Consider the following 22,889-nt stretch of genomic DNA (forward strand, 5'->3'; position numbering starts at 1 on the left):
TTAGATGTAAGGACAACAAGGCATTTATAACTCAATTTATTTTCTCTTTTTAACATTCTGCAAGTCTCCTTTATAACCAGAGTCTTAATAGGCTCCTCTTGTTGCACTGAATAGGCACAGTGGATTTTGCTGTGCACTTAGTAGGAGGATTAATGGATCTGGCCTCCTTTTAATACCATGACTGCTGGTGAATTACATCTAGCAGCCCTAAGAGGGAGAGTCTGAAAATAATTTCTTTATTTTGAAGTTCCTGAGATCCCCTTGGGCTTCCCTGGTGGCTCAGCTGGTAAAGAATCCACCTGCAGTACGGGAGACTTGGGTTCAATCCCTGGGTTGGGGAAGATCCCCTGGAGAAGGGAAAGGCTACCCACTCCAGTGTTCTGGCCTGGAGAGTTCCATGGATAGTCCATGGGATCACAGAGAGTCAGACACTACTGAGCTCCCCTTGGCCTCTAAAGTTAAACCTGTTTGTATCCAGATTTTAGCTACTTCTCCATCTGGAGAAGTATTTTGTTTTTAGGTGTTTTTTTTTTTTTTTTTGCTAAAAACTCAGAAAACTTTGCTGAGGCCATTAATGTTTCTTGAATAATTCTGAGTATTAAGCCTCTATCATTATAAATTTCAAAAATTATATTTCTAAACTATCATTTAAAAAAGTTCTCCTGTGCATGGCCCTGTTTTTTTTTTTTTTTTCAACAACAGAAGAAGAGACTTCACATTTCTCCATCTCTTAGTTTTAGTCACCTGCAGTTTGATTTAATTAAAATCATTTTTAAGTCAGTTATATTCTTGTTCTCAGAAGTTTTTATATTGTATTTGGAGAAAGAATTGTTTCTTAATGAATTATTTAATAATGTGTTCCTGGAATCGAAAAGATCCTGGTTCTTAGTCCCTCTGCACATGTGTTCCCTTCTCTGTGGGATGGTTCTGCCTTGATAGGCAAAGAGAGAGGTTTTCTCCTTCTGAAGCAAAGAGCATGTTTGCTTACCACCTTGTAATTTAAAAATAGCATTTCTCTGCAGATCCAGGGACAAGTATACTTAGTGACTATTATAAAGTATTTGGGCTCCCTAAAACCTAGGTTCCTCTTCAGTTACAAAAGTCACTTTGTGAATAGGTGTCACTGCTCTTTGCATCATCTGGTGGGAATTAGAGCTCAAGGAGCAAGTTCAAGAAAATGCTGGTATGCTGACCACTGCTTCCTATTAGTAGCAAAGTCCGTTGACTCGGACGCTCTGACCCACAAATCCTGTATCTTCTGCCAGCATCCGTGCAACTGTGATAGGCTAACTTGTTAGCTTGCAAATAAGGTAGAATCTGACTCTTTACAGTTCTTTAGAACCATGTTCTACAGGTGGAGAAATTGTGACTTAAAAGGAAAGTAAAGAAAGCTTTTTAAAATAACTAGGATTTATTTTTCATTAATAGATTGCTAATGCTTCATCTTCCTGTTTTCCTTATTCTGAATGTTGATTATCAGTAGGAAACGACAATAATAGGTTTCCTGTGTAACTTTGTTCTTGCCTTGTTTATATGCAGTCATTAGTAGTTTCCCTTAAATAAAAGAAATTTTGGGGAGCCTACTATTCACAATATTATGTATGTAGTTTTTCCTGTGAGAATTTAGAGGTGTTATTGGAAAGTGTATATTTTTTTTGCCTCCATTTACCTTATATATCTAGCAGACTTTACCCATTGCTTGTTAATGGAATTGACCTATGTAGAGAGATTTGGGGGGAAATTTGTCTTATTATTACCCAGAAAAAAATATCTACTTCTGCTTTATTGACTACACCAAAGCCTTTGTCTGTGTGGATCACAACAAACTGGAAAATTCTTAAAGAGGTGGGAATACGAGACCACCTGACCTGCCTCTGAGAAATCTGTATGCAGGTCAAGAAGCAACAGTTAGAACTGGACATGGAACAAAGGACTGGTTCCAAATTGAGAAGGGAGTACATCAAGGCTGTATATTGTCACCCTGCTTATCTAACTTATATGCAGAGTACATCATGTGAAATGCCAGACTGGATAAAACACAAACTGGAATCAAGATTGCCGAGAGAAATAGCAATAACCTCAGATATGCAGGTGACACCACCCTTATTGCAGAAAGTGAAGAAGAACTAAAGAGCCTCTTGATGAAAGTGAAAGAGGAAAGTGAAAAAGTTGGCTTAAAGCTCAATATTCAGAAAACTAAGATCATGGCATCCGGTCCCATCACTTCATGGCAAGTAGATGGGGAAACAAAGGAAACAGTGACAGAGTTTATTTTTTGGGGCTGCAAAATCACTGCAGATGGTGACTGCAGCCATGAAATGAAAATATGCTTGATCCTTGGAAGAAACCGTCCTGAATATTCATTGGAAGGACTGATGCTAAAGCTGAAACTCCAATACTTTGGCCACCTGATGCAAAGAACTGACTCATTTGAAAAGACCCTGATGCTGGGAAAGATTGAAGGCAGGAGGAGAAGGAGATGACAGAGGATGAGATGGTTGGATGGCATCACCAACTCAATGAACATGAGTTTGAGTAAGCTTCAGGAGTTGATGATGGACAGGGAAGCCTGGTGTGCTGCAGTCCATGGGGTCTCAGAGTCGGACATGACTGAGTGACTGAACTGCACTGAACTTTGTCTCCTTACAGACTTTTAAATTTGTTTGTTGGACAGACCAGACTGTTAATGCTAAAGAGAAGATCTTTGGCCAGACTTTCTAATTTTATGGTATGTAATTTACTAAGTTTTTTAAATCTGACTTCAGTAGATCAGAGGCATCTTGCTGTGATCCATGAAATATGTATCTCACATGTATTTTGAACCTACCAAGTATCATTGAACATGTAGAGCAAATATTCTGAAGAAGAGTCTTGCTTTACAAAGAAAAGAGCCAATACCCAGTGTTTCAAGCCAGAATCTTTCTGATTTTCTGTGGTCAATGATTACTAAGTGGAAAATTTTCATATGGAATTTTGACATATTTTATGGATTATACAGTTTCTCTTTCACTAATAAATTGTATTTTCAAAATTGGAAAATAAGTCAAATTGCAAATAATAAAGTAAAACAAAATATACTTTCCTGGTTATAGTAAGTTTACTATTTATTATGTTCAGAAGTTAGATTATGAGACTAGAAATCAAATCTCTCATGAGTGAGTTTATTTAAAAAAATCAAAGATAATACTAAATAACCTATTATTTCTGCAATCTTATAAAAATGATTGATTCTAAATTTAAGTTTCAGAACATGAGCATGAGAATACTTGTCCCTTACACATGGTGGTAATGCTTATCTATGCTGTAGACAAAATGTTATAAACTTTTTTGACAATGAAAAAAACTATTAGAAATACCCAGCATCTTGAATCTTTCTGTATGTGAGTAAGGAATTTTCATTTATGAGGAAGATAAGTTAGATCTAATCACAAATATTCTTGGTAACTCACGTTACCATCCTGTCTACGATGAGTTGTAAGGCAACTACTTGACCGCAGTGATTTTGATATCTTCTTTCTGTGAGTTGCTGGAAAACAATTGTTTTTCTTTAGTGATGAAAGAGTAAAAGCTAGCTGTAATAGCTTGTTAACCATCTGTTTTCATTTCCATTAACAAATAGTCATTTCAAAACAAGATTGGATTTAAGGAATAACTATATACAGAATATCAACAGACTTAGGATCATGGTACTAATATTTTATGTAATGAAAATCCAAACATATTAAATAGCTTATGAATGTTTTATCTTCTGAACAAAGCAACTTAAAGGTAGTGCCACTGAACACATCTTTGATCCAGGTGAATTTTCTGAACAAAATTCAGATGAAATTGAAAATAGTAATGGGCTAATATATATACAATAGATTTTTGTTGTGTCTAAAGTGGACATGAAATATCCCTGACTTAGAATGGATTTTAAGCAACTGCTATCACACCACCATCAGTACCACAGCAACAGAACCAAAACCCAACAAACGTTAATTTCCTTGTTTATATGATGACAGGTGCTTTGTCCATTCCTACATCTCTTACTCTATTTTAATCTTAGAATTTTAATATAAACTACTTTTTTTTAAGTTTAGTGTATTGGCTTAGTGAAAAAGTCCATTCGAGTTTTCTGTAACATCTTATACTATGAAAAAAATCTGGCTTTCTTCACTCTTTATTATATATATGAAATTCATCCACATTCTTGCATATAGCAAGTCTTTTCCTTCTCCTTGCTCCATTGTGTGGCTATACTACAATTTACATAATCATTTTGTTGGTGTTGGCCATTGGATTCTTCCTCCTTTGGATTATTCTCAGTAGTGCTGCTGTTTTTTTGTATATTTTAAAAAACGTGTACATTTCTCTGGTATGTATATCTAGGAATGGTATTGCTGGCTGCTAGTTTATGCTTAATTTTAGCTTTATTAGCTTTTAGTAAACCGCCAAAGAGTTTACCAAAATGATTTGCCACCTTCATCACCTATGAGGATTACCTGAAATTTCCTGTTGCTATATATCCTTCCCAATATTTTATAATATTTGTCTTTGTAAAGGTTTTAATAAGCTACTCTGGTGGGGATGAGTGGAATCTCATTTGGTTCTTAATTTGCATGTGCATGATAGATGAAGTTGAATACATATTTGTGTGTATATTGAATATTTTGATTTTGTGTGTGTGTGACTATAAAAATTATTTGCCCAGTTTCTGAGTAGTAAATATTAATATTTAAAAGTTTTTATGTATTATAGACGTGATTCTTTTATGTTTATTGCTCTCCCAGTATGTGACTTTTTCACGTTGTTAATGACATTGTTTCATGAACGCAGGTTTTTAATTTACCTTTTCCTTTATCCTTAGAACATTTGAGGTCCTTCTTAAAATTATTTGCTTGTGCCAGAGTAATGCAGATATTCTCTTCTCTTTCTTCCAAAAAATTTTATTGCTTTATCTTTCATACTTAGGTCTAAGGTTCATCTAAAATTGGTTTTTATATGATATTAGTTCAGGATCAAGATTTATTTTCTTCCATTTGTATATTCATTTGACCCAGCAACATTTATTGAAAACATCATCCATTCTCTACTACTGTTTATAGAGAGTTATTACATATCCAGTGTTCAGATATGATTGCATTTATTTCCAAAATTTGTTTTGTTCTATTGTCTTTCTTGTGCCAATACCATGCTGTCTTAACTAATGTAAGGATTATAAACTTGCCAATGTTATTCTTATGTAAGTTTGGCTTGATTTTATTTGGCTCTTGGCATTACCCTATGAAGTTTAGAATCAGTCTGTCAATTCCTACTATGAAAATGTTTCCTGATTGGGGTTGTAATAAATCTGTGAATCAATTTGTGGAGGATTGACCATACATCTTTATCATACTGAGTCTGCCAGTCCATTGAGGCGTTATATCTCTTTATGTGTTTTACATCTGATCATGTATGTGTGTGTGTTTATGCTGTGACTTTGCTTGTATTTTGTTAGCTTCATTCCTATTTATTTGATATTTTCAGATGCTCTTGTAAATGTTTTACTTTCTTACTACGTATGGTTATATATAGAAATACAACTGATTTTTGTATGTTGGTTTTATATTCAGCAACCATGTTGATTTCTCTTGTCTTAGTTTAATCCATAAACGTTTTTGTGTTTCTTAGATACAAAACTATTTCATTGGCAAATACTATTTTGATTTTTGCTTTTAATTGGTTATTTCTGCGATTACAAAATATACTTCAAACAGTTTTAGTATATCTTTTACTCCTTTAAGCCATTAGAGAATATTAGAGATATTCTTAAAAACCTGCTTGTAATCCTACCATGATCTGTTGTTTGTTGTTTAGTTGCTAAGTCACGTCCGACTCTTTGCCACCCCATGGACTGCAGCTTGCCAGCTTCCCTGTCCTTCACTGTCTTCCGGAGTTTGCTCAAACTCTTGTCCATTGAGTCTGTAATGCCACCTCCTCCTCTGCTGCCCCCTTATCCTCCTGCCGTCAATCTTTCTCAGCATCAGGGTCTTTTCCAATGAGTCAGCTATTCACATCAGGTGGCCAAAGTACTGTAGCTTCAGCATTCGTCCTTCCCATGAGTAGTCAGGGTTGATTTCCTTTAGGATGGACTGGTTTGATTTCCATGTTGTCCAAGAGACTCTCAAGAGTCTTCTCCAACACCACAATTCGAAAGCATCAATTCTTTGGCCTTCTTTACAGTCCAACCCTCACATCCATACATGACTGCTGGGAAAACCATAGCTTTGACTATACTTTGTCAGCTATACTTTTGACTATACTTTGACTATACTTTATCAGCAAAGTGACGTCTGTGCTTTTAAATGTGCTGTCTAGGTTTGTCACAGCTTTTCTTCCAGGGAACAAGCTTCTTTTAATTTCATGGCTGTAGTCACCATACACAATGCTGTTGGAGCCCAAGAAAATAAAATCTGCCACTGTTTCCACTTTTTCCCATCCATTACCCATGAAGTGATGGGACCAGATGCCATGATCTTAGCCTTTTGAATGTTGAGTTTTAAGCCAGCTTTTTCACTCTCCTCTTTCACCCTCATCAAGAGGCTCTTCAGTTCTTTTTCACTTTCTGCTGTTAGAGTGGTATCATCTGCATATCTGGGATTGTTGATATTTCTCCTGGCAATCTTGTTTCTATGTCTAGACATCATCAATTAAAATTTGTGTTCCAGATAGTTTTTTCATTGAATCATAAAGGACATACCTTTTTTTCTTTTTGGTCGCACCTTGCAGCTTACGGGATCTCAGTTGAATCCCAGGCCCTCAGCATGAAAACATGAAATTCTAACCACTGGACAGCCAGGGAATTCCCAAGGCCATACAGTTTTAAAAATGCTATTTCCACTTAATGACACAACACTTTTCTAGAACAGTAAATGTTTTTACCATATAATTTTTATTTGTTGTAAAATATTCTAATCTATGGATGTATGTAGTATAGTTACTTGTGAACATACTTGTTTTAAATTTTTGGTATTATGGACAACACTGTTGAAGAGACATGGATGAGTCTGCAATGCTGTGTATTTTATTTTAAACAATTTCCTTTTTCAAGTCCTTAGAAGTAGGCTTTCTGAGTTAAAATGTTATAGGTTTTTGAAACTTGCTGCCACATTGCCTTCTAGAAATGCTGTGTAAATTTTCGTTCACACCAGAAGTACACGAAAGTTCCTGTTTCCACACACCTGACCATTGTTCAGATTCACAATTTATGATACGGATTTTTTTTTCCAAATGAGTTAAAAATAAAACCTAGATAACCTTTTATGAACATGTGGTTTAAAGGAAATGTTTTGTCCTGTTTTTCAAGTATCAATCTCCTTACATTTTTGTCTTCTGTTCCTTATTCTTTTGTATTAAAACTCTAGGGTTTTAAAATTTATCAAGTTGTTGTCTCTCCTGACGTTGTGTGAATAGACTAACCCCCCCCCACTTTAAATTATCAAATCATTTCTGAATAGTAGAAGGGTGTTACTGCACTCAAATTTCTAGCTTCCTCCTCTGTGAAGCAGTCCCTTGCCCTCCATAGACACAGTTTAACGTCACAGATTTCAGTTTCATACTCTTCTGTATTGGGTAAAGATGAATAAAACACAACTGCTTTTTGCCAGGACCTTCATTCCTTTGGATTCCCATAGCACATGAATGTTTTTCTATGATAACGTTAGTCACATGGCACAACATAAATTACTTATAAGTCTTTGCACTTACTAGACTGTGACTTTATTTATATTTTCATTCTGAACCTAGCCAATGCCTGGCACATTTAAGGTCTTGGGTGAATCCCTTAACCTCTTTAAGCCCCAGTTTTCCTATGTCTATCATGAGGATAAATATATTATCTGCCTACCATTGTTACTATGAGAAACTCAGTACTTAATTTGGAGATTGGCAGATAGTAAGTCAACAGTAAGTGGCAGCTCTCATTTTTATTCCTATTGGAAGTCTAAAGATCCTGAACTCATATTATTATTATAGTGAACTCTAACATTATTATATTACCCATTGGTCTTTATTCAGTTCTGTGTGGATTGAGCTACTTCTGCTTTTTGTTGGATTTTAAAGTTAATTCAATTCGTAATTAAAATGATTTATAATTGTAAGTGGCAACAGAACAAATTTAATGGTGAGAGCTGGAATGGTGAGAGCTTGAAGCTTAGTTGGCCCTTTTATATTCTATTCCTTTTCTCTCTCTGCCTCTTTTGTTTTCCTAGATCTCTACCGGTACACTGAAGTTTCTGTGTATCTGTAAGACAATAATTTGCCATTAATATTTTCTCTCACTAGCTAATCTCTAGGGGAAGAGGTGGTAGAAACCACCACTCTGTGGTATTGCTACAGTTTAATTAAAGGTGTGAACAGTCATCCTCTGCCTTTCCCCCTGCCCCCACAAACCTCAGGAAAGAATGTGGTGGCAACTTGAAATCCTCTTTAAAAGGTTTAGATCCCAGTGCAGCACTGTTAGAGCTTTTTTTAAAGAAACCATTGTACTCTATTTCTCTTCTTCCCATCATGGATATTTGGCTCAGCTGATCAAAGGAAGGGTATCTGTTGTATATACTTTTATATGTAGTGAGTTAACCAAATAAGGCCCTTTCTTTTTCATTCCTGTTACTACCCTTAATTAAGGTTCTGATGAATGCCTGTTTGTACTTTACACTTACCACAAAGGAGCTTGGGAAGGTCTTATTTGCGCAAGTACTGTGGAAATGCAACTTGCCCCTTTGTAAATTGTCGTTCTAAAGTAGTAAGTTAGATTACAGCGTTAGATGTTTGTACATTTTTTAATAATTCACTGTATAAAATCACTGGGTATTCAAAAGAGTTATGATCTGCATGCACCTTAAATACTGGAAGGAGTATAACTTTTTTATGGTAATTGATATGGAACGGTGTCTTATTTGGCCAATTTGTTTTTTACACTATATACACAAGACAGAATTCTCTTAACATTTCCGTACAAAAGAGAAAACACATACCCTTCTTAAATCAGCAGTTCTTTGTTTATTATTTTAATAATTTTGAATATTATGGTTCATGCCCCTTTTGTGTATTAAATATTTGAAACTTTAATTTGGAGAAGAAAACTGCTTCTTAGGCACTGCTTTCAAGTTAATTATAATGAAGTTGGACATAATTACATACTTATACTTCACCATAAATAAAAAGCCTCCTAATATTATCAGAAGTTTTCATTGTTATTTTAAAACAGCAGCATCTTGTTAACTTTAATCAGAGCTTGACGTGTGTTTCTTCTAAATGGCTTGTGATGTGGTGTCTCTCTTCAGTTCTCTGTGGTTTCCTGTTTTTTTCATACATAGAGCAAAGCCTTTTGATGTATTCAGCCTCATTTTTTTTAATGGTATATCAAATATAAACTTTCTTATGTATACAATATGGCATTGTTAAGGCTGTCTCAGCACTCATTTATTTATCTTGCCGCAGACCATTCCTTCTCTGGAATTTCTCCAGCACTTCCTTAATACCCCTTCTGTAGTCTTTAGCATTACAGATTTATTTCTACCCTGAAAGTGTGTGTTCTTCAAGGGCAGAGATAGTATATTGTATTTCCATAATTGTATTTCTCCACAGTGCTCTGCCTTAGCAATTAATAGATACAATAGATCAGTGACTTTCAAAGTGTTGTCCCCAGCAATATCAGCATCATTTGGGATCTTGTTAAGATTTTAAGTTCCAAGGCTCCACCCCAGTCATACTGAATCAGAATATCTAGGGTTGATCAGTTTCTATGCTAACAAGCCTTTCAGTGATTCTGATCCATGCTCCAGTTTGACAACCACTGCAGGAGATAATTACTGAATGAATACGAACCTTTTACCTTTATGGTGATGCTTCACTGGAAGGATTAGTATCATACGGGGCCAACCAATTTAGTCCATTCTGCTTGAGACTTAATTCTCAAGAAATACTAGTAAAGAAAAATCTTTATTTAAATATTTGCAATTTTAGAAGAGAGTGTATATAGCTTTTATAGCCATCCTATTATGAAAACTGGTCTACCCTGGTGGCTCAGATGGTAAAGAATCTGCCTGCCAGTGCAGGAGATGTGGGTTCAATCCCTGGGTCAGAAAGATCCCCTGGAGAAGGAAATGGCAACCCACTGCAGTATTCTTGCTTGGGAAACCTCATGGACAGAGGAGACTGGCAGGGTTCAGTCCACGGGGCTGCAAAAGAGTCAGGCATGACTCAGTGACTAAACACAACAATTATGAAAACTGCAGCATAAAATTTTCAACATATGAATGATTGCTTTCTTCCACTTGTTCAGAAATAGGCATTTAACATTCCAAAAGGAGGAAAAGTGAAAACGAATAATGAATGTTATTCATTTTCATGGTGGACAGGAGGTGGGTGAATGTTGGAAACTGGTCAGGTAGAGAATGGGTTGGGAGACTTTCCCCTGGGTACCATTCTATGCTCTTCAAAATTTTTGAACCATATAAGTGTATTATATAAAAAATGTTGATACAAGGGCTTTAATAAGATTAAGTTGATGAATGAGTGTTGAATAAATAACTTTCCATGTGATAGCCAGTGTGAGTGGTTAAAAATTATTGAAATTTCCCTTTGCATTAGTATGAAAGGTTTAAATAAAGTGGTTTTCCATCTCTGTAGAACACATCAGAATGGTGGCAGAAATGTCTTGATGACTTTCTGCCTGAACTTTCTTATTCAATGAACAAAGAATTCTTGCTGTTATGTGAACACATCGTCCTGTTATTACTTTAAGAAAATAAAGGAAGAGGTCAGACATACAGCACTTTGATCTAATACCTTCTTTGGAAGCATTTTTAGAAATATCTAAATAGTCGAGGACTGTTTGAGAGAAAAATTGATCTGTATTTTTGTCACATTCTTAGCAAATGGAAAATAATCCATTTAGCAAAACTCATTACATATGTTATGAATTATAAACAGTATTCTCAACTATTTGTCTTTTAGTACAAATACAATTACATTAATGTTATGATTGAATTGTGCTGTTTCAGTGGAAGGTATGTCTTAAATGACACTTGATTCAATTACTTTTTTTTTCTTGCACAGAACTATCGTCCCATGGAAAGTATTCAGACAGTGCCTTCATGAGGTGCATCAGATTAGCTCTGGCCTGGAAGCAATGGCTCTAAAGTCAACAATTGACTTGACTTGCAATGATTACATTTCAGTTTTTGAATTTGATATTTTTACCAGACTATTTCAGGTAAGCTTTGTATTTGCTTAATCTTGCCCTCTCTTCTACTTCTCTCCCTTCTCTGTATATGTGTGTCTTTTGCACATGCATGCATAATGTACAAATATATGGGAAATAGTCTCATTTTTGGTAGTCTCCCATTTAAAAGCAGACTTCCCTTGTGGCTTAGTTGGTAAAGAATCCATCTGCAATGTGGGAGACCTGGGTTTGATCCCTTGGTTGGGAAGATCCCCTGGAGAAGGGAAAGGCTACCCGCTCCAGTATTCTGGCCTGGAGAATTCCAGGGACTGTACAGGCTATGGGGTCTCAAAGAGTTGGACACGACTGAGCGACTTTCACTTCACTTCATTTAAAAGTGAGCTGTTGGTCATTGCTCTAAGTTTAGTTTAAGTTTAGGATATCTGGTGTTCTGAGCCTGGAAGTTGCTTATTAGCTTTGAGAAGATTGATGTAAAGGAGTTTTGCTTTAAAGTCCCTATTTAGCTTCTCACTTTACTTTGCTGATCATTCTAGCCCAGTGACTGTCAGAATGCAAGTTTTACAGGTGGGCATTTGCTGAGGTTGTATCTCAACAGCTCCCTTTGCTTCCCACATCCATTAGATGAGAAGGCAAATAGTAAGCTTTGGAATAAATAGCAAACTTAACCTCTTCTGTATAGGAGATTACTGTGATGTATACTGATTCTACAGCTAGCTTTGCTCCTTCAACCATGTTATAAACATTTTTCAATGTCAGTAAATATTTTCATCAGTGTAATTTTCAGCTTGCAGTTGCTACAGAATGTTTCATCAAAATAGTCTGTTATTAATTTAGCATATCTCTCATTTGAGAAATTTAGATTTTCCTGGTTTTTTCCCTATTATCAGTGACTTTGAGATTACCCTTCTTGTCCTGTTTATTGTTTTTGTTTTTGAATCATTCTTTTATAATTGTCTTCACATAGCTATTCAGAAGTAGGTATCATATAATAAAAGCTGGGTATCATCATTTTGTGCTTTTGTATGTGTAGACAGAATTACTCCAAACATGAAGACTTAAATTTGCTTTGAAGTTGCCTCTGCCATTAAATTGCATATCATCTCTGAGATTCAAGTGGTCACAAAATGAGAATCCCACCTAAAATCCCTGTGATTCTAATAATATAAATTATATAGCAAGTGAGGTTTAATTGATCAAAAATGAGGCTTGCTTATATTCCAACACAGTTTTTCTTTCTTTTTTTATTTTAGTCTGCAGTAAGATTTATTCTGTTTGAAACATACTTTCAACAAATATTAGAGTATAATACTGGTTTTCATGATTCTCATGTTGTAAGAATTTTGCTTCTCTGATTTATGACTCTGCTTGGTACTTGCCTGCAAGGATCGGGTAACTGATTTATGTAAGAAAACAAGATTACATGGGATTAACTTTTAACTTGTAAAAGAACCCATTAACAGAGGGCAAATTAACTCTTGTCGACAATACTTACAGAATACATTTTACTTTATTACAACAATCATAATTCTACCTAGACGTATAGACTATAAAATTAGATAAGTAACTGCAGAAAATATGCTTTTGGTTGTTTTCAATTTACAGTAGTTTCATGATTATTCCCTTGGTATATGTATGTTGTCAGTTAATGTTTTTCCAGCGACTTTAAGATACATTTTAGGAAAAGGTTGTGTTATCTGATACTGATTATTTTATAATGGAACTTCTCCTTTCTTTAAAAGTTTCTGATAATTTTACAGATACTTACTGAACATGATACCAAGACATTCTAATAGTAGGCACTCTGCTTCTTCCCATTGGGATGGAAGAAAACTAAGTTTTTTTTTTTTCATACATTAAACCTAACTGTTTATTCTAGAAAGAGTGTATTTTTTGTGGGGAGCCTGGATGACTTTCAGCCAGAATGTTAAATACTAGAATGCCTCAGAATTATATGTCAAAAGTATGATGGCAACTTAATGTTGGTTAAACACTTACCCAAACAGCTGCTTAATATGTACACCTATTTTCTTATAAGCTGTTTCCCTTTAAAACGGCCAAGTAATCTTAACACTCTAAGGTGCATATATCTTATTTATGCTCCAGGGGATGGGAGAGGAAAAGAATCTTTTAAATAGAGCTACTGTGAAAAGTATTAGGTAACAAAATAAAACAGTACCAGTGGACCAAAGTATACCTGGTGTCTTTGAAAACCCATGCTTACAGAAGTAGCAGTAGCCCCTGTGTTTTTCTAAGATTCTTTACCTCTCCTCATTTCATTATGCTTATACTGTAATCATGTATGTGTTTTTAAATACAAAAAAAATTGATTCTGTATACAGAAAGTGGATGTATTAACTTTTACCAATCTTTTATTTTTGTATAATTTTAAAAATCGAGTCATATTTTCCTCTTATAATTGTATATTCTATATGAAAAATGTAAGTTTTGTGGTTACTATAACTGCACAGACATATATTCTGCTCTACCTGTGATATAGATGGTTAAGTGGTTGTGAATTCTAGCTTTAAACTGTTGGGGATGGAGTATTTAGCAGAGTGGGATCTGAAAGTGGGCAAAGGACACCCTCAGGATTGGGGTTTGTTCTAGAGATCTAGCATCAGGTTTGAAGAAGGTGTCAGTTGGGGCAAGGAGATGGAGTAGTGACTTGTCTAGGACATGAAAGAAGAAAGCTGGAGGATTCTGGTCTCCCCTCCTTCCTGTCCTCCCTCATCCTGATATTTTGCCAGAACTTGAACAGTGCTGTGAGTCCCTGGGAAGATCTTGCAATGGCTGTGTTCCTCTGTCTGCCTGTTACCTTATCCATCTCCCCTCCAGGTGGTTCAGAGATGCTGGGATTGGCAAGTGCTCAAGTCCCAGTTTGAAAATATGGGGCTTTTACATTCTTCCTTGCTCTCCCTGGGGCTGCTGCTCATTCCTCCTTTCATTTCCCATTCTCTTCTGTAAGAGAAGACTGGATTGTTGAGAAATGGGGCAATAAATGGGATGGGTAAGGTGGCAGGATAAGAAGTAAATGATTTGGGGCTATCTACTAGTGCTATGGAATATACAGCATTGTGGAATAGGGGGGAAAAGAGGTGGAGGAAGTCATCTGTTCCAGTGAAGATTAAGAGAGGATCTGGGCAGACCAGCCAAGGTCCTGCTCCCAGGGTAGGTTGTAAGTCAGTAAATGAGTGTTCCTGAACACGGTGGCCTTTGAGAGAATGGAGGGACTAGTCTTCTTAACATACTTCATTAGTTTCTGTTGTCATTTAAGCATCTCCAAATAGGGGCTTCTCTGGTGGCTCAGTGGTGAAGAGTCCGCTTGCCAATGCAGGAGCCACGGGTTCGATCCCCGATCTCGGAAGGTCATACATGCCATGGAGCAACTAAGCTCATGCACCACAACTGTTGAGCCTGTGCTTCACAGCAAGAGAAGCCATCACAATGAGCAGCCTGTGCACTGCAACTAGAGAGTAGCCTCCACTCGCCACAGCTAGAGGAAAGCCCACACAGCAATGAAGACCCAGCACAGCTAAAAATCAAGAAATAATTTAAAAAAGAGAAGCTCCAAATAATTTTGTGTTTGGTGTGTGAAAAAAAAATTCCCTATAATCTAACTACAAATTGCAAAAATAATCACTCTTCAAAGCACTTTATTTTGCCTTCCCTAAGCCATTGTTTGGCAACATACTTTAAACACGCACACACAAAATACAAAACTACCACGTTTTTCTGACTGTGTGTTTCATTCTCAAGAAAAATAGTGCACAGACTTCCTATTAAATATATATATTTGCAGTTAGAAGCTAGCCCTTGGGATTATTACTAAGAAATGGTGGCTACATAGCACAGCATTTGGCTCAAAACTCCACTTGTATTTGGTCTGTGCATTGGCTGTCTATAAAGTTCAGCATTGTTTTTAAAAAACAGCTTTCATTAATTTGTGTGGATTCTAATGGAAGTGAGCCAAATATTTTATATTCTTTTCATCCTCATCCTTTATAGATGAGGAAGCAAAACAAAACTCAGTGACTCTAATAGTTACTATTCAGTTTTTTTAAACACATGCTAATACTCTTCCAAGTATTGTTTATGTAATTTTTAGTCATCCCCTAAGAAGAAAATTAAAAACTTTTTTTTTCAAGTACATAGACAGAACCTCTCATACGAGTGTTCTCCAGAGCTCATTTTTCCCCAATTAGGTATTTTAGTGTGATGGGGAAATACCCTAAAGATTTTTCTTGTTATTTCGGCAAAGGTTAAACTCTTCATTACTAAATCATTCTTAAATCATTCTTTCCCTTGTTATCCTCCTCTCAAGGGATATAATCCTTAAAGAATTCCGCCTTGTAAATTTGAACCTTGCTTAACAATAACAAGGAACAAGTCTCAAAACAAACAGAAGTAGGAGCCCTCCACCAGTAATGGAGTCTAGGATAACTGTTTCAACAACTTTCACTTGGCAACACAGAATACTTTTTTTTTTTTTTACGTAGAAGATTTGAGTTAATAATTTGGCACATTAGATAGAGCATGCTGCCAATTCCTTGGGATAAATGTAGCTTCAGCCTTAAAGATACAGCAGAGATGATTCATTGAACACCCTCAAGCAAAGTTGTTTGTTACTGGCTGCCTTTTTTCCCTTGCCATGATAATTGGAGGAACAACTAATCCCATTAGAGAGAGTGATAAACCGTGTGTGTGTGTGTGTGTGTGTGTGTGTGTGTGTGTGTGTGTGCGTGCATTTCTGTGAAGGATTTCTGTAGAATTCACCTCTAAACTGAATCTTTTCTGATTTTCTAATTGTATAAGGATGAACCAAATGTTAAATTGTAGTGTGTTACCATGGGAGTCAAGGCATTGTAGACAAGTCAGTCATCGGATAAGCTGTTCACAGCAACTATCCTAGCCTGGTTGCTCTGCTCTGATGCTGCTTTAGTGCTGGTCTCCCTTTGGGAAGCAAGACAGGCATGTTCCTTGTTCTTATGTAGCTTAGGGTCAGTGCGTAGACTTTGCCAAATCACTTACATTCCATGATAATCTTTTGTTCTACAAAATGTGATGTCTAAATGTTAGAGTAGTGAATAAAACAGACACACAGGGAGATGAGGCATGAGAAGTAGTGATTTCAGTCTGAGAAGGCTATGTTGAGGAAAAGATGTTTGAAGAGGAAGGAGTCACATGCATACTTGAAGAATTCAAATAAAGGGATCAGCATATTCAAAGACTCTGAGTTGAGAGAGTATAATTATGTTCAAGCCAGCAGCAATGTGATCCACCGATCTGGAGGAAAGGCAGAATGTGAGGGAGTCACAGCAGGTGGGGATACAGGGGAACTGGGTCTCAACCCTGTAAGATCCTTCTAGGCCATTTATAAGAACTTCGGCTTTTAGTCAAAGTTAGAGAGTTTTGAACCAAAGAGTGATGTGGTTTATGTTTCAAAATGATCACAACTGCTGTATTGGGAATAGAATATGTGGAGAAGAGATTATGTGGTTTTCCTTTTTGCTTTCAATATTTTTTTTCCTAAGAAATCTGTTTTCTGCATAATTATATTTCTCCAAAGTGAAAATAAGTAGTTTTATGTTTGCTTTTGGATAATATAAGTTGACCTAAGCCATGTAAACTCATATTCACTTTAAAAATATCCAGGAGAATTTTGGTATGTGTATTAAATAATGGCTTGGTGTGTAAATGATAGTTGCTATTCTCTAGGTAATCTTTTAATTTATTTATACTTTTAGCCTTGGGGCTCTATTTTACGGAATTGGAATTTCTTAGCTGTAACACATCCGGGTTACATGGCCTTTCTCACATATGATGAAGTAAAAGCACGGCTACAGAAATACAGCACCAAACCCGGAAGGTAAGACTTTTTGGCAGTAATATTATGTGATGTATGTAAAGATGGAAAGTCCTTGGTGGTTTATTCCTAAGTAAATCAGTTATACACATGGGGTTGAGGGGAGGGAAATGCTAATAGACCAAAACAATGCTTCCTAATTCAGTTATTCAAATTGATATGTTATGCTTGTTCTGAAACTTAATGTTCATAAAGTGAAACAGGATATGGTAATATGTAATTTGATGAATTTAGAGAATAAGTCTCAGTGTTTAAAATTGGAATAATATATTAGCATATTAACTCTTTTCATGACATGTGTTTGTGTATCAAATTGTATATTTGAATACTTGAATACTGTGCCAATGACAAATCAGTTTCATGTTCCATTATTTTAGGGTATTTTTCAAGACATTCAGTTTGGTTCTATGATAATCACATAATTACATGTAAATGCATATTAATGCATATAAGTACATATAAGTGTACATATACATGATAAATGTGTAGTAAGTTCATAAACATATAAACCCATTGCTAACAATCCAAACCAGTGTCACGTCCTTGAGAACTTCTTCCATAATCCCTCATGCCTGGTGTTGAAATTGAATGAAACTCACAGAGCTTAGCTGTGTGATCAGCCTCTCTGGCTTTGTCTAAGAGAGCAAACCTTATTAATGGCATATCTGAGATCAGAAAATCTCTCTCCCCTGGTGCAGACATTTTCCCCGCAGCCAGTCTAGAAATGTACCAGGCACATAGTAGGCATTTGTGCTGTGGCATGCAGTCTGCTGGGTATGATGTTCATGACAGTGAGACTGCCCTTCCTCACTTAGAGCATTTAGTAGGAGACACCATCCAAGTGTCCATGAGAGCACTGATGTTCATATAGGAGTCATTTCATTTTAGAAGTTTAGTATTTTTCAAGTCTACCTTTTTCTTCTAATACCGTTTTTATTTGATTTTTAGTGCAAATGTCATTTGTCCTTTAAGAAAGTCTTTTCAAACAGTCAGTTATTGATGATTTCTTCCCTCTTTGCCATAATGGAAAATTTCCACCTCTTAATATTTCTAAGAATTTTTATTGTATATTAGAAGGCGGTGGTAGGTACAGAAAACAGTGTGGCTCCTGTGGAGTCATAGATTTAGACTGAGAACTGGTTCTCATTGTGACTACAAGAGCAGGTCAGTTATTGCGCACATTGACAATGGCTTAGGTAAGTTATTTTGTTTCATTCAGGGATCTCTCATAACCAAATTTTTCCATAGCTTTTGCTCTCTTGATTGGCATCAAAGTGTCATCTTGTTCCTGGAGTATGATTTGAAAGATATAATACCATTGGAATCATTCTATCATACAGATTTAACACAGAAGTCATTTGGGACATTATGTCCAATTCTAAAAAAAATAATAAAGTGAGTCCTTTTTGTGTTCTTTTGTTCACGATCATGGAGATAATTAATGACTGTGTTGGAAGTATTAGTAAAAGCCAGAACTCATCACTGTTCGAATAGTGCTTTTAAGATAGTGCTCTCTGAAGGGATGTCTTCTTTTCCTTACCTTCTTGCCTTGTATCAGTTATTTCTTCTAAGTTTTCATTAAAGATGAAATGATCAGTCTGTGGTAAACTGTTGTATGTACGTGTGATAGGGTATTTAAAATGTGTTTAAGAAAATTCAGTGAACAACCAAATGATTTTAATAAATATTTGCTGGAGTGGTCTTTTTTCTCGGAAAATGGTTCATCTCTTTGGCTCCATGGTAAAGAAAATAGTTGGGTGTATTTCAAGGACATTTGAGTTCTTAAGGTTGTACTTTATTTGGATCCAACTGACAGTCATGTCTGTGTGGAATTATTTTGGGTGATTATGGTTAAGGATGCTAAATGAGAGGTTGATATTTATTTTTTAGCTTTCCAGGAGAATGTTTTTAGATTTCTTGAAAAGTCCTTTCCAATAGTTCCAAAACCAATATGAAAATCACTTCTTCCTTTCTTTAAAGAGCTGAAAGATGAAGAAAGTCATCTTTCTTTCTTCAAAGATGAAACCACATTGCAGTACTCGATATCCAAATTAAGTAAATATAATGGCTGTGTTGCTAAATTATCCGTTAAAGTTTTTATTACAGTACTTGTGTAATCAATAAATAATGTAGATTAACAGATGCTTATTTCTTCCACATACATATAGCAATCAGGGTACTCAAATATAGCTTAAGTTGGCCTACTTTTGATCTGCTTAAGGTGTTATAAAATCCAGATGTGGATATCATGAATAGGATTGAGTGTACACACTTAAATTCAGGGAAATGACATAAAATGTAGTAAGTTGATAATTAGCTAATCTTAGTAAATAATAATGAATTTAAAACCAAGTCAGTGTCTTCTGACATTGTCATTAATTTGTTTTATATTTTAGAACTATTTTTATTTCCTATCACAAGACATTGAACTTGACAGGATTAGAGGGTGACCATGAACTTATCTAGTTTGCTTTCCCATTAATATAGTTCAGCTCTTTGATCTTTTGTTTAAACATGAATGGCTATAATACTTGAAAGAAAAGTATTATTTTTAAACAAGTTATTAACAACTAAAAGTGCATAATTTTAAGATGACAAAAAAATGTATTGAATTCCACTGTAGACTGGCTCAATTTCTGAGCTAGCCAAATTAATTTTTACTTATTTTATTTTTGCTTTCCAAAAATGTCACAGCTGTTACACACCACCAGCACTTTCATGCAAAGCAACCTCTAATGATGATGGTGGTAAATTATTTGATGGTTTACAACTTCGATTATTTTATCACAGAACTCTAGGGATATTTAAATGGAATTACTATCATTATTTCTTTTGCAGATCAGTAAATGGAGAAGAAGAACAGTGTAAAATTAGTTTGAAGATAGAAATCCTAAATGATTTTGTTTATTCTTTTGCTTAAGAAAAATCTAACAATTGTTTGGTAGTGGTTAGTGAGCAGACATTTTGAAAGTGTTTAAACATAATTCTCTTATGTTTCACAGCTACATTTTCCGGTTAAGCTGCACCAGGCTGGGGCAGTGGGCCATTGGCTATGTGACAGGGGATGGCAATATCTTACAGACCATACCGCACAACAAGCCCTTATTTCAAGCCCTGATTGATGGCAGCAGGGAAGGATTGTGAGTATGAGACATGGGAGTTGGAGTGTTTATTGTTCACAGATGTGGAAGATAGAGGCTCCTTTTGATGGTGGGAATGGACAGTGAGGCTGATGATCTGACTGGTTTTTATTAAAACTAAGAAATGGATGATGCTTAGATTTTATTGTTCATCTCTTAAAATAGTCAATTTAAAGTAACCTAATTATTTGATTTTTTTTTTTTGAGCATGGTTTTCACAACCTTCAGATCTCAATATTTCCTTACAAATATTAGAAAATACTGTACAGTTGGAGAATGGACGCAGCAGAATGATTATTTGATTGTTCCCTATCTAGCTCTGCTCCTGTGCTCCCAATTTGTACTCAGTCAGTATAGGGTCTTTTAATCCTGCTGTTGGCATCATGGGCAGATTCTGATAGGCTCTGTTCTTGGACTGTTAGTAAAGTTGCAAAGAAGCTCCCTTTGTGGGATTGCCGCAGACAGCTCACAAAAGCAACCCACCCCAAAGAGCCATCCATCTGCTCTTCTGTCTCAGAAAAATACAATTGGTTATTAAAGGGGCCTGGAACTTTATTTCCCTGGGGAGCACTGTGCTCCTATGTCTCTGAAACATGCCTTCCTTCTCTCCCACCCTCCTCTTTAGCTTCCTCTCTTTTGCCTTTTTTTTTTTAATTAAAGTATCAGTGAGGTACAGTGTTAAATGTTACAGGTGACCAGTATGATTCACAATTTTTAAAGGTTATACTCCATTTGTTGTTGTTGTTCATTCAGTCATGTCTGACTCTTTCCATGGACTGCAGCATGCCAGGCTTCCCTGTCCTTCACTCTCTCCTGATGTTTGCGCAAACTCATGTCCATTGAGTCAGTAATGCCATTCAAACAGTTCATCCACTGTTGTCCCCTTTTCCTCCCGCCCTCAATCTCTCCCAGCCTCAGAGTCTTTTCCAATGAGTCAGCTCGTTGCATCAGGGGCCAAAGTATTGGAGCTTCAGCTTCAGCATTTGTCCTTCCAAAGAATTTTCAAGATTGATTTCCTTTAGGATTTATTGGTTTGATCTCCTTGCCGTCCAAGGGACTCTCAAGAGTCTTTTCTAGCACCGCAGTTCAAAAGTGCCCATTCTTCGGCGCTCGTTCGGCTCCATTTATAGTTACTGTAAAATATTGACTATATTCCTGTGATAGAAACCTGAGAAGGGGAAGTCTACCAGAAAGAGCAAATAGTTTCCAGGAGCAAAACTTTACTCTGCCAAAGTAAGAACAGAAAAAAGAAAAAGTGATGGGCTCCAAGTAAATGTATAAAAGTTGTGAATTTTAGGAAATAGTTATGTAAGAATGAATGGCAAGCTGATACTGAAAGTCTATATTTCTCCTTTTTTAATTATAAATTTGCTATTCTGTTATTTATGCCTTACCTCTAGTGCATCAAGGATTCTATGTGTGGCTTTCTATCCACTATAACAGGATTTTTGTTTTGAAGAAAATGTACTTCAGAGTTTTAATTTATAAAAAGAGATCACGAGTGGCCAAATCTGTGAATGGACTAATTTTGATACATCTTATTTACATTGTGGGCTTTTCTGGTGGCTCAGAGGTAAAGAGTCTGTCTGCCAATACAGGAGACCTGGGTTTGATCCCTGGGTCTGGAAAATGCCCTGGAGAAGGAAATGGCAACCTACTGCAGTGTTCTTGCCTGGGAAAGCCCATGGTCAGAGGAGCCTGGCTGGCTACAATCCATGCGGTTGCAAAGAGTCAGACACGAAAGAACAGCAACAACAAAAGATCAGTAAAAACACAGGATATCATCTGGTCCAACTGTTTCCAACTGTCAGGGTCATTTGTCCTTTCCTTATAGTTAATCTGATATTGTGGGACATAAGTGATAAAGAAGATTTCTTTGATAACTAGCCAAGATTCCTTATTCCTTCAATTCCATTGAAAGGAACTCAGCAGCAGCAGTATTGAAGACCATAATCATTGAATTGCTCCTATACAGAATTTTTAAACCTTTTCTCTAGCAAAATTATTGTTATTTTGTAATCTTTCATTTCTGAATTCTCCCTAGAATTCAACATTCTTGAAGTGTGATGAACAAGTATAAAAAAAAAGTTACCAACTTTTGCTTATCACTTCTATGACGTTTGTGGCATTTTATCCTACCCCTATAATGACACTCTAAAATTTGTATCATAGTCATATGTAGTCAACTCCTTTTCCTAAATCTTAGATATACAACAACAAAAAAAACCCACTCACTGATTTTCTCCTTACCATATGAAAATTGTCTGTCCTCTAGGTTTATTTTTTCCTGGTTTTCTTGTAGAATTTTAAACATTAACATATTTATAAACTGTTTAAGGATAAATATTTTTTGTTACTTCACATAATAGTTTTAGTATAGTTTTGCCCTTTATTCACCACTGTAGTATTATGTTCTTAAGTTATCATTCAAAAATCTAAAACAAAAAGTTACTAAACAAAATCACCTGTAACTTAATGAATTGATGAAATCCAGCAGTAATATTACTCATTTCCTAATCTAATATAGGTGCTTACCAACATGATCAGCTTCATTTTTTTAAAGGGATTTCTGAATAAGCACTGGTTTAGCACAGCAAGATGGCATGATAACTTTTAGTTCTTATTTTAATTCTCTCTAGTGATGGAGCCTTATGTTCATAAACCATTCTGTTGGTAG

At 35.8% G+C, this 22,889-nt stretch overlaps 1 protein-coding gene across 14 annotated transcripts in view; it reads left to right on the plus strand.

Moving 5' to 3' along the window:
- CBLB (Cbl proto-oncogene B) overlaps nucleotides 1-22,889 on the plus strand; it is a 220,727-nt gene that overhangs the window by 100,450 nt on the left and 97,388 nt on the right. For all 14 annotated transcript variants that reach the window (XM_081572340.1, XM_081572344.1, XM_081572349.1 and 11 more), the window contains 3 exons: nucleotides 11,083-11,239; nucleotides 16,954-17,075; nucleotides 20,075-20,212. In XM_081572340.1, coding sequence (XP_081428466.1) covers nucleotides 11,083-11,239; nucleotides 16,954-17,075; nucleotides 20,075-20,212 — 417 coding nt within the window. The remainder of the gene's footprint in view (nucleotides 1-11,082; nucleotides 11,240-16,953; nucleotides 17,076-20,074; nucleotides 20,213-22,889) is intronic.

The sequence above is a fragment of the Giraffa tippelskirchi genome, chromosome 2 (genome assembly GCF_054371585.1).
Source record: "Giraffa tippelskirchi isolate mGirTip1 chromosome 2, T2T-mGirTip1v1.2.pri, whole genome shotgun sequence".
NCBI classification, from domain to species: Eukaryota; Metazoa; Chordata; class Mammalia; order Artiodactyla; family Giraffidae; genus Giraffa; species Giraffa tippelskirchi.